Source organism: Euwallacea similis, chromosome 22, assembly GCF_039881205.1.
Source record: "Euwallacea similis isolate ESF13 chromosome 22, ESF131.1, whole genome shotgun sequence".
NCBI classification, from domain to species: Eukaryota; Metazoa; Arthropoda; class Insecta; order Coleoptera; family Curculionidae; genus Euwallacea; species Euwallacea similis.
This window is the reverse complement of record NC_089630.1, coordinates 1,932,795-1,945,631: the sequence shown is the minus strand read 5'-3', so window position 1 is coordinate 1,945,631 and position 12,837 is coordinate 1,932,795. Positions and strand designations below refer to the sequence as shown.

The 12,837-nt window shown below is 32.5% G+C and overlaps 1 protein-coding gene and 1 long non-coding RNA gene across 4 annotated transcripts; one reads left to right on the top strand and one right to left on the bottom strand.

Moving 5' to 3' along the window:
- Positions 1 to 150: 150 nt before the first annotated feature.
- Positions 151 to 5,887, top strand: LOC136416283 (DGAT1/2-independent enzyme synthesizing storage lipids). Of its 3 annotated transcripts, none has more exons than XM_066401404.1 (7): positions 151 to 414; positions 487 to 605; positions 3,330 to 3,566; positions 4,607 to 4,774; positions 4,859 to 5,049; positions 5,113 to 5,316; positions 5,487 to 5,886. In XM_066401404.1, exons 2-7 carry the CDS (start codon positions 560 to 562, stop codon positions 5,619 to 5,621), a joined length of 981 nt encoding a protein of 326 aa, XP_066257501.1. In that variant the 5' UTR covers positions 151 to 414; positions 487 to 559; the 3' UTR covers positions 5,622 to 5,886. The 3 variants fall into 3 exon arrangements, with proteins under 3 accessions (XP_066257501.1, XP_066257502.1, XP_066257503.1); XM_066401405.1 differs by having other exon boundaries at positions 472 to 605; XM_066401406.1 differs by lacking the exons at positions 151 to 414; positions 487 to 605 and adding an exon at positions 3,034 to 3,253 and having other exon boundaries at positions 5,487 to 5,887.
- Positions 5,807 to 6,919, bottom strand: LOC136416284 (uncharacterized). Its single transcript, XR_010752697.1, has 3 exons — positions 6,778 to 6,919; positions 6,272 to 6,723; positions 5,807 to 6,210 (listed from the first exon to the last, which is right to left on the bottom strand). It is a non-coding gene; the product is annotated as an uncharacterized lncRNA (long non-coding RNA).
- Positions 6,920 to 12,837: the final 5,918 nt, after the last annotated feature.

Here is a 12,837-nt window from a genome sequence, read left to right as displayed (position 1 = left end):
ACTCTCAATCCGTAGTTGACTCAACTCTGGTGGTTCAGAAAGTGACAGTTCCAAATTTCTGTGTACCTCTACAATCAGCTGTCGTTTGACAAGGTCGGGGCAAATGACGTTTACATGCCACCCAAACAAAAACAATACTATAAAATACATCAAAATTTCTTAATGTTAATCTACGTTTTAAGGATTTTCTGCATTAATTGTAAATGAAATTGAAAGTGTTTCGTCTCCAAATGCGACCCCAAAGTCTCCATCCTGCATGACAAAAGTAACAAATGAATTATAAAAGCAATGAAAAGTAGGAAGACTTTGTATTCCTGTTGTTATGGTCAAAGCAGCAATAAGCACCCGATTGTCCCAATTTCACCTTAAGTTTCAAAATCATTATTATTTGAATACATTTGATTTGCAAACTAGGTATGTAAAATATGACCTTAATTCATAATCAATAATTTGATTTAATAATCCTGACAGTGGATATGAGTTTAGGTTTAGATGTTAGCTGGATAGAAAATAAGACATATATTGAGATCTTCAGGTCCTGCTGCCAGCTGTAATTATCATGGTTAACATTGGTCAGATATTACAATTTATAAAAGACAATACAAGTAAGTAACACCCTCAGTAATGTCTAGCATAGTTACCATATTGTTTTGTTAAAAGTGGGAACAAACAAATGTTGAAATCTAGACAAAAACCAGATATGGCTGTTAAAAATAAACAAATTATTAAAATATTCCATAGACAAAGACTGGCCCCATTGAGTAAGGATAGCAGTTTGTTTTTGGAATTTTTTGCATTTACACAAAAGTTAATATAATTAATATAAAGTAGGATACATTATTAAAATTGGCATTTCTGATGCCTGAGAATTCAAACCCTCATGTGAATCTGGGTAAAAAATCTAAAAAACTTTGTGATTTTGGCTTGAAACTTCAAAAAAATTATGATTCCAGCTCAAAATAACCAAAATTGTTGTGAAAATAATTGTGATATTTAAAAATGATTTGCTACAAGGTTTTACAAATCTCTTTTAAATAAAGCATACATGAACATATCTAAATGCAGATGCAGTCCATATCCATAAAAAACATACAACAGCAACTATCACCAGTGATGGAAATGTTTTCCCTTGACTGACAAATTACTTTTATCAACCTCCAAATTTATATTGAGACTATATAAAAGAAAATTGTATAGACTACACATCTACAAAAGAAAACTTAACAACTTCAACAGAAATATAAAGATATTGATACATCAATATCAACAGAAAAAATTATTGAAAGCATGCCAAGAAACTGAATAAGACAAATAATAATCATGCTGAGAAAAAAAAATCTATCATGATGCAAAATTGGTACAATCAATGATGGTAGAAAAGAATGTTAAGCAGACAAAGCTAAAGCTAAACCTTTTGTTGAATACATTGAGAAAGTCTTTAGTGTTTTGACAAACTCTAAATTTGATAAACATAACTTGAATTTGGTGAAAAACTGATATGACAACTATTTCAACAACCCATTAGACCACACATACAAGCTAATTATAATTACAAAATATGATGAAGCACTAGCCCATATTAAATACATAGCATTAAGAAAAGGCAAAATGGGAAGTCAAATTCGCAAAGAACTTAACTCCAGAAAGTTATGAGCAGATGCTAAAGCAGCTGAACAACTGTACTATAAATCACACAATTCCAGAGATATGGAAAAAAGTAATAATAGTATCTCAAAAAATTAACTGGATAGTACACAAACACAAAACAATAGATCTATTACATTAGTCTCAATGCTAAGTAATGTTTTTGAGAACATAATAAAAATAGATTCAGAAACTGATTCGAAAACATATACCAATATATTAATTTGGTTTTAAACTAAAACACTTGACTGTTTAGGCACTGTTTGTTTTGACAAAACATACAAATAAAACATCTAAACTGTAGATCAACAAACTTTTTTTGCCTTTTTTTATAAAGTATACTGCCTATATATTAATATATACAACAATGGGTAAAAAAACAAAGAACATATAGACAGAATAGCATGCACATTGCAATGCGTACGCACTTATGGTACATGCCAAAATGACTGCGAAAATGTCAGTAAAACTTCATACACAACGCTACGCAGTCCTTTCAAACAATTACTATATGAACGTATACACATGACAAGACTAACTAAAACTTTGTTATTATTCCATCGATCGCAATTGATTAGTACAGATAGATAAAAAATGAAACTGAGCATAAACAGTCCCAAAGTAAAGAAAATAATTGAAATAGCTAAGCAATAAATTAGATTTGGTTTTGAAATGTGAATTCATACACATATGGAATAAATATATTAAAAAATGGGACATTTTAATAACAACTTTGATAGTTTTAAAAGGTTTTAAATGTCAAATATAATATTAAACTTTATTAATGAAATTTAGTTGGAAAAAGGGCTCTGATGAAGCAAGTGTAATTACGCTCCTGTGTATGTTTTTATATCTATTTTGTTTGATATGTTAGTATTGATTCATATTTTAAACTAAATGTAATTGTTTGCTTAATATCTTAAACACATTTATATTGTGTCTATGTAATAATACCTAACATATTCTGTGACCCACACTCATATAGCATTAGTAGCAGCAATAGGTACAGGGTGATACAAATTCAAGGTATTAACATTATTATCTTTGTAATAACAGACAAAAGATTAGATTAAATTGAGACAAAATTATGCACTTTAATGCTAAATAATTTGTTAAAAAGAAATTTAAAAAAAATTTATCGTTACTTCCGAGGAAAACTTAAAAAATAAAATTTTTTTTTTTATCTATAATCGTGCGGTAAGTAGCATTTACCATCCATTTTATATATATATTTTATGACGTATTTATAATAATCGAAGAGTAAACACTGAGTTGCATGATGAAGAACTCGACGAGGAAATACTCTTCTTTTTTATCAATGTTTCATATAGCTTGTCAATGAGCAATTTTACTTCAATTTAACTAATTTTCTGTTTCGTGTGCTTACAGAGACAGCAATGAATCAAGTTTGATACACACTGTATGCATATCTATGGCATAGCAAAATAGCGACTTTGAATTGTTTTACAAATTTAATAATGCATAATTTTCCAACATGCAATTTACCTATTAAGAGTAAATTATCAATACGTATTTAGTAATATCTGCTTCAATTTAGTTCAGATTCTGGGCATCACTAACACAATGCTTATCACAGATTTAAAAAAATGTGAGCTTATTTTGCAAATTACGCCATAAAAAGAGTGAGGAATAAATCACCTATTTTAACACTTCATTATTTTTAGTTGACTATGTGGATATTGATTATTCACTATGGCTAACCTGGTGTTTAACCCCATTACTTGTAACATTCCTTCTACCTGCTGTAATAGGTTTATTGTTATACCTAAGTGCATTAACCTTATACATTTATAAATTACACTGGGGACATTTGAGAAGTGCATTAATTACTGGGGATAAATGGGATGCAGCTAGAAAATTTGTGTCTGTTATTTGGGATGCTCATGGATGGATATGGCATGGTAAGTCATATAGGTAGTAAAGCTAATATTACATCAATTAGTTCTCTTATATATCAAAACTGCTTAAGCTAAAATGCAATTTTCACTGAATCATTTTCCTCAGAAATAGTTGCATTTGCAGCTGAAAATCGCATTTGATGCGTGTCCTAAAGCTGATTTGCGTTATTGTTAGTGAGATTGATCATTGGGTTATGGTTCTTTTTGTACAAGAAACGAAACTCCTGAAATCTTTTACAATATAGTTAGACGTTTTGGCGTTAATTGGCGCCTTCTTTAGCGTACTATCTCATTGGGAGGATAAATCAGTAATATCAATCATAGAAAAGTAAAATAAAATAACAAAAGTAGAGATAACTAAAAGCAAATTATGTAAATTGTAAAACCGCAAAATAAAATTTCCTCCTCTCCATATCAGCCATCTTTCAAAATTTTCTGATTTCATGGAAAATTGCATTCAAAGTTTTTCGAAAAAGTGCGAATGAAATTTTTTGGGCGATTTGAAGTAATTTGTCATCTTTTAGGAAGGTAAATCTTTCGCCTATAGGCTGTTCCATTAAAAATGGCCCGTTTAAAATTGAAGCTTTTCTATATTTAAATGATGATTTTGTTAATGATTGTTCCTAACCACATAAAGAAATTCCAATCTATTTAGTGTTTATTTATTTTAAGTTTTAAGAGCGAGTTGTCACATGTTCAATTAAAATACGATTTTTATTGATAATTATAATATTGACGCAGGGCTGAAAAACGTAGATAAATGATAGTCCGCCGCTCGAAATAAAAATGAGGAATTCGAGCGTTGTCCCGATTTTATTTGTATAGCCCAGGAACAAAATAAAAGTGAAGCAAACAAATTTTAGTAACTACCCATAATTCAGGGATCATTCAATTGGCAAAAGTAATTATTATTCCATAAAATATGCCGCTCAACGTTACCACATTAATAATTATCTAAATCAATCCAAACGTACCTGCGATTTATTTCTCTATTGTACTTAATTGCGGTGGAAAATGGTTATATTCAACGGTTTTAATTGCAGGCTATGAATTGGAAGGCATCGAGAATTTACCTATTAATGGACCAGCTCTAATTATTTACTACCATGGCGCAATCCCCATTGATATCTATTATTTCTTAGCGAAAATATGCCTTACGCGAAATCGGATAGTTCATACAGTGGCCGATCATTTTTTGTTTAAAATTCCAGGTAATTTCAAGACAAGCACTCTTGATCTGATCAATTGTTATCGAATAACTCCCTATTGTCAATTATTTTTGTACGTCTCGTTAGGTTTCAGTATACTTGCCGATTGCATGAAAGTAATACCAGGCACCGTGCAGACCTGCTCGAGGTTATTAAAAGAAGGAAATTATTTAGCAATAGCTCCCGGAGGTGTATATGAGGCCCAATTTAGCATAAACTATAGTTTAATGTGGAAGAAACGTTTAGGTTTTGCCAAGGCAGCTATTGATTCCAAAGTGGTGCGTATTGCACTTTAGGCATTTCCTTTCCTTAAGAAGCGAAGGAGAGTTTTCTTGTTTCAGCCAGTTATACCAGTCTTTACTGAAAACCTACGAGAAGCCTTCAGAACAGTCCACTTTGGCAGAAAAATATTTTTAAAACTTTATTCATGGACGAAGTTTCCGTGTGCCCCCCTTTATGGGGGCTTTCCCGTTAAAATGGTTACCCATATTGGGCGACCTATTTTTTATGAACCCGGTATTACTCCGGAAATTCTACAGCAGAAGGTAAGTAAGTTATATTTTGTTTTGATTTTATTTGATTTCTACCTTGTAAGATGTCCTCTCGAGTTTTGCATAATTATTTTGAAAGTTTCAATTGAGGGCTTGAAATGTTTTTCGTGTAGGTATAATGTGACTGATCAAAAATAAAAATAAATATTTGCATTTCGTTATAGGTGGCAACCGCCATTGAAGATCTTGTATTAAGACATCAAAGGTTGCCAGGAAATATTTTGTTATCAATATTAGATAGAGTACCGTACATTAGGAGAAAGTTTAAAAATAAAAATAATATAATCCATGATGATTAATGTTTGTTGTGTATTAAGCTTTGAAAAGACATTATTTTTACTTAAAAATATGTATATTTGTACAGAACCTTTTCGACTTTACTTAAAATTCAGTAGGTAATATGAGCCGTTGTCCTTAATTTTTTTGCTAATAATTTTGTCTTACCTATAGGTTTTTATTTATAATGAAACATGAAGTAGAGGTATGAAAATGTTCATTTATTTTAAAATGGTTCTATTTTTGTTGTACACATCGTGTTATAAAAGTGTAGAAAAGTCCAATTATCTCAGGAACCTAATTACCTTTCTATGGACATTTTGATGAGTATTGAAACTTAAAATATATCAGAGTATTTTTATATCATACAAATTGGTGGTAGTTATTTGTCGTCGTGGCATCTACTTTCCTTTTAATTTCTTTTCCATCTGATGGCCTAAAGTTAGTGTTTTGTTCCTCAATCGAAACTAAATAAAATCGACTATTAGATTTGTATACATCCAAGAGAATGTACTCCAAACATGACCCCAATAATCATCTTTCGAATTTTCAAAATCTTATCCATACTGCTTGAAGCTCTCCAACACAATATTTGATATAATTGGTTAAATCCTGAAAGAAAAGTATATTTTCATCACATCGATAGTCACACAGTCGTCTAATAAGTGCATACATTCTGTTCAGTTTAGGAACGAGATGTTCACAGGGGAACATTCCTTGATAGAAATTGAGGCTTTGATCAAGATAAATTCTCAGCAATTTGACAACTCCGAGCAACGCTCTCAACTTTTTGCCTATAGTGTTATAAGGAAAATATTCAAATCTTGTTCTATCAATATAAAACCGGTTTTCCTGGTGTTTAGGAAGAGACAATTACGATTTCCTCATTGCCTCGCTTTAGTTGTGTGTGACACTGCGAAAGTACCTGCGGTGGGGCACCGAAAAGGACTGATGATAGCAAGCCCGCATTCACTTGATTCACCAGACGATGCACACATACATATTAGAACTAACTGTCAAAACTAAACTGGCCCCCTGTGATACTCCCTGACTGATATCCGTCAATCCTGATAGGTGACGCCTTCCATTTCAAGTTGTATGCAACAATCCTCGTGTATCTTCTGTCTATCAAATATAACCCAATAAGTGCAGATAGGATAGATATGAGGTGAGATTTACCTTCCATAATAGTCTCATTTTTGCAGCGACTTCTTATGAATAACAGAATCAAAAGCCTTGGACAGATCGAAGAATAGTCCGGCTACTCATAAACTGGTAAATTCGAGATCGTAAAACCTCACGTTATTACTCAACTCGTGCCTCAAATAGATTTGAAATGTAAAGTAACTGAGTGCTAGAATAACTTTGGCAAATTGCCTATCGTTACGAGTTGGTTCCATCGAAATCTGAATTTGTGCGTCTATTAGGTTGAAGCGTCATCGCCTTGTACAAAGGTCAGGTGTTATGTTTTTAGAATTACCTGAATTATTTTCAAAAAAACTGAACTTGTTCTAAGGATGCCTGGGCTGCATATTATGTGAGAGTAAAGCAAGATTTATACATGCATGGTTTATTAGCACTAGTCAGTGTAGTTACTGGCGCCAGTTTACTGGCACATAAAAGTTTGCATGTTGACTTAGAAAAACACTGAGTAACCCGGTATGGACGAGATAATTGGATGGTTTCTCCATTTACTATTACTAACACAACGCTGTTGCACTATACTTAACGTGAAATATTTTCAGTGTTAAAACCAAACATTTCAGTATCATATTAGTTTTGAACTTAATAGATACCTGCATATTATTTATATTTGAGTTAAGTAATACCTCTATATCATGGGAATTAAAACGTTTCCTTTTTATGGATCTATAGGATGTCCAAAAAACATGTCAATTCACTAACAATAGATTGTTTGAGCGTTCCCAAAATAATGCCTTACGACGGTTCCGCGAAACCGGAGGTGTTTTGGCAAGTAGGTGCCTCGCCTACGATGCGTTGAGTCAACATAAAGTCGGGTGCGGAGAGGGGCAGAGGGCCTGGGTAAATCTCCTATTACTCGGAAGACCAGGCCGAGTGTCTTAAGAAATTTCACATCGAGAGAAATTGAGTGTAAATAAATCTAAGGGTAGCAAATTGAATTCCTATTTTTCAAAGCTTTAAGATATATTAAGCTAAGAAAATTCTAAGCTACCCTTAGATTTCTTTCTACTCGAAGAATCTATGGTTAGTGGAATGGCCTTTTTTTTTCACAACACCCTGTATAATAGTGTCCGAATTTGACAAACGAGTGAGATTAGAAATTAGTCTAATTATGAAGAAATCGGCCGTGTTCAGCAGAATCAATAGTTGAACAGTTGTTGGTTTTTCTTCCGAATGATACGAATGCTTTCAACTACGTTTTAGTGGGAGCTGACTTCATTTTTGCTGCGAACTTCCAACAGTTACACAAAACTGTTGTATAACTGTTACATTTACTGAATGGTGGTAATTGACCCTGCAAGATTTTTTAAAAGTTTGAGTTTTGTGTAGAACATGCACATCTTTTATTTTACTGAATAAAATTACTTAATTCATTTTAAATTGCCTGATAAAAGTAAAATATAATCAACGAATTTTAAGCCATAATGGTAGGTACACTCGGGGTTTTAAAATACTAGGACTAAGTTTTTCATTTCAAGTACTAACTAACATTTGATATCAATGTTATTTGATTTGGAAGGCACTCGTAACTCAAAAATTTCAATGCTGTTTTTGAGTTAAGATTAATTTAAAGAATGCTTTCACTGAAAACTGCTGAGTTCAAATTGTTAATAAACTGTTATATACAAGAGTATGCCCAAAAAAACTTGAAAGAAATCTTGTTTTTTAATTTTTACATTTTGATAGACGTTCAGCTCTAGTTTTTGTTGGGTCCGAGCGTTTTTAATATTTAATTTTTTTTGCCATCGTTTTTATTATACATTAAAGAGACTGAAACGAATTAGTAATTTTCTTAGCCTAATAAAGATTGGTCTCAATTGCTTTTCGTTTATTTCCTTTTTTGTAATTTTCAATGGTCTATCTTAAGAAACTAATTTTGTTTTAATAGTCCAATAATTAATACCAAAGTCCAATAAATAAGTTTAGGAATGTTTTCATATTTTGCTTTAAGCCACATACAGTGGATCAAAAAAAGATTGGCACAGCCGTGATTTTTCAAATGTAACAAAAAGTCTAACATATTTTTTCAAAAAACTAGTTTAACTATTTTCAATGACTTATTTTACAGCAAAAATCAATCAGGTTTTCTAGTTGTAAGACTGCATCAATTAAAAATATGTATTATCAGTTTTTATTAGGTCAAAAAAGTATTGGCGCACTTGCATAAGATGATTGTAAAATATCTTTAAATATAGGTAAAATGGATCTAGATGGCTATGACGTATTCTCACATGGCATTTCGTTTAGTTTTTGTCTTATGTTGTTTTGTTTGGTTGGCCAATATGCCGAAAATTGCAGTCGTCGAATCAAATTCGTAATCAAATCATTCATTCGTATTTACAAGATTTAAGTTATAGAAAACATCGCGTCTCAGTTACCATTCAGCTTTAGTAGTGCCAGGAATACGGTTTAAAAAAAAACAAGAAACTGACATGGTTGAACAAACCACGTTCAGGTAGACCAAAGGTACGCAAGCACAGAGGAAAACAACATCCTTCGAATGATCCAGAAAAATCTTAGTTTCCGCTTTCGTCATTGCCGATGACGTTGCTTCAACTTCCAGTAAGACTATTTCTACGCAAACTGTGAGATCCACAATTCCAATTTTTATGGTAAAGCCCAAAGAAAGAAGCCCTTGGTTTCTGAGGTCAACCGGCAAAAAAAGATTCAACTTTGCGAAGGAACATGTAAACAAGCCGTTGGATTCTTGTATCGGATGGGCGAAAATTTGTGTGGAGGAAACCAAATACGGCAATCAATGTTGAGAATATTAGAGCCACAGTGAAACATGGTGGTGGAAGTGTTCTTGTTTGGGGCTATATGTCTTGGAGTACTGTTGGAAATTTGGTTTTAATTAATAGTATTATGGATGTCCTCAAATATTTTGATATATGACGACATAATTTGTGGGTCAGTACCGAAAAAATGGGGCTACAGGAGTAATTTGTATTTCAACAAGACAACGACCCCAAACATACATCTTCCTCAATTGAGGAATGGTTGCTGTACAATGTCCCGGCCCTAATTAACCACCACAGTCTCCGAATGTGAATCCGATAGAGAATTTATGGCATTGCCTTGACTTGAAAGTTCGCAAACACAAAATATCCTCCAATGTGCCAATATTTTTTTGATCTACTGTATGTAACGATGACGTTACTGACTTTGGAATTGTGAAAGTCCTCTACTCTTCCTGATTTCCCTACTTGAGTTTCCTACCTTTAATTATGTGTTAATATATATGTAATGTATATTAACGACTCAAATTGAATAATTATTATAAAAATAAAACAAAAAATATCCAGGAATGCATTTAAATAAAACAGAACCAAACTATTCTATTTATTTGTATCAAGATACATAATAAGAACGTATTTATCTATTAAATTTGGCGCCAGTCCGCCAGGCACTGCTATATGTTTATATAATTTCAGCGTAAGCACCTTCCCTTGTTAATATTGTATACATTTGATAATGGAAACCTGGATATGGAATAGTAAATAATGAGCATTTTATTATTCCCGGCGGGTTCTTTTATTATGTGTTAACTTTCAATTTAATCAAGACCAACGAAAATAATCTTTGAGTATATGCTATTAATAATCGGGGAAAAACGCATTTTATGCGTATTATGGCAATGTCTACAAAAAAATGGTATGCCATGCGAGCCTACATATAAATAATATACTTCGTAAAACACCAATAAAGAACAGGTGATAATTACAAAAATTGTCTGGTGGTAAACCCTAAAAGTAGGGCATTAATTAAGCAATTGACTATTTACCATCAAACATTTGCCTCATATGTGAATTGATCGCAAACATGCTTCTGATACTTTAATGCCTTATTACCCTTTGTGAGAAAGACATATTTTCATATTTAATATTACCAAATGATTTTTTTCCTCAAAGTATTAATTACCAAGCACTAAGTATACATATCCATATACCTATTTTTCATTGTAATTTAAGTATTTCTTTATAATGATTTATTGTGATGATTTATCTTATACGTATTGTTTTCTTATGTTCTCTTTCTTGCAGTCAGTAGCATTTTTTTAAAATAGATTTAGAATTGGTACTTACTTATCTTTCTAATCTTTTTTAATGCCTACTACGCAATTTTCATTTTTTTTTGTTAAAAATTCAACTTCCAACAAATCCTTAGTACTGCCGTACAGGAGGTAGACAAAATAATATAAACACCTGACATATACACAATATTTTTTATTAATAACCTGTTGAGACACTGTTTGCTTTTAGAACAGCTGCAATTCTTCGTGGAGAAGATTCGTAGACTGTCTGAATAGTTTTCAATAAAATATTGTCCCATTTTTCCACCAAAACATCCGCCGATTGCTTCAATAACATTGAAGGTATTGGCATCACTCTCTGCTCTAAAACACCCCATAACAGTTCAATTATGTTGAAATTTGGCGACTGTGCTGGCCGGGGACGATGTTTGATGGTATTCTGAAGCTCCTTAAACCAAGACTGAACCTTTTTAGTTCTGTGTATAGGCACATTATTATCTTGGAATATGGCAGTGTTTGGATGCTAGTCAAAGTTAGAACTTCAACATTGAGGATGTCGAGATATTGTTCGTAGTAATCCGACCACTGGTATAAATGGGAGGACCAGCTGAATACCACGATATAGCCACCTAAATTATAGCGGAACCTCCTACATTCTTGACTGTATAGAAGCAGGCAGTTCGAATCGTAGGCTTATTTTGGTCTTCTCCAAACGTAAACTCTGCCGCTTGCAGGAAATAATGTGAATGATGATTCTCCGGACCATACCACCTTCTTCCAATCATCAAGTGTCCGGGAATGTGTAATCGTGGCACCGCTTTTTTCGGAGCTTAGCGTGGACTTCCGTTATGAAGAATTTCGCAATAGTAGCTCTTCCATGAATTTTAGTCTTGTGGAACTCCCGCCGTACTGTTTTTGTCGAAACAGTATTACTCAAGTGACTGTTGAGTTCTGCGGTCACTTTTGCCGCAGTAGTTTTTTATTATCTGGCCACAATCCTTTTTAATGTTTGTCGGTCTCTATTAGTTAACTTTGAGTTTTGCCCACCGCTGTTATTCGCCGATGATGTTTTACCATATTTTGTGTATGCTGTCATTACTGTGGATACTGTCGCTTGTGAAACGTTAAACAATTCAGGTGTTTTTGCTACAGATGCTTCCGCTAACCAAGCAAGAAAAATTTGCCCACTTTCGAAGTCTGAGAGATCATACATTTCACCGATTGCTTCTTTTAACCGTTATAAAACAAAGTGTGTAATACACTGAAAGATAATTTACGAGATTTTACACACAAACTGTGCAACACATTCACGTTGCATTATTTACACAGAAGCAGTGTTCCTAACTTGCAACAAGTTATACTCTATTTCATGGTGTTCATATTATTTTCTCTATCCCCTGTACATGCCTTATTATTATTATTATTATTACTATTATCATTATTATATATATTTTTTGAAATTAGTAATATGTTATTAATTATATCGTTTTCAAATATATAGATTTTTTTCAATAGAATCGTAATTCTTTATTTTTAGCCAAGTTCTTGTTCCCCATTGTTTCATGTTACATGCGATATCTTGTAATAACAACATATCGGCCTTAAACAAACTTATTCAATGTGCATTTCTAAGGTGATTTAACCACGTAATAACTTAACTGTGATTTATTAGTAACTACTAGCAGTAGCAATTAAAAATAAATTTGTAATTCCAAAACAATATTTTTTTTGTTCGGTGTCGGTTTGGAAAATTCTAACACTTTTATCTAATTCCCATGAATTACCCCATCTTTTTTATTCCTTAACCGCTTTAAGAGCTGTGACGAGTCTGTTGCCGAATCATATTATTTGCCTCTGAATGCATGAAAAACTATACATTTACACTTCACAATGTCATCAGAAGTATAAGAATTTTATTCATCAAAGAGGTATGTTTTTAATTTTCTGGTAGCAAGGAAACGTGATTACCAATTTAGTTTCCGAGGAACAGAATCAGACGTTGA

Bases quoted from the DNA above. Each gene is read 5' to 3' on its own strand.
- LOC136416283 (XM_066401404.1), top strand. From the start codon at position 560: ATGGTTAACATTGGTCAGATATTACAATTTATAAAAGACAATACAA. The intron at 606-3,329 runs GTAAGTAACACC...CATTATTTTTAG, and splicing joins ATTTATAAAAGACAATACAA to TTGACTATGTGGATATTGAT. The intron at 4,775-4,858 runs GTAATTTCAAGA...ACGTCTCGTTAG, and splicing joins TTTTTTGTTTAAAATTCCAG to GTTTCAGTATACTTGCCGAT.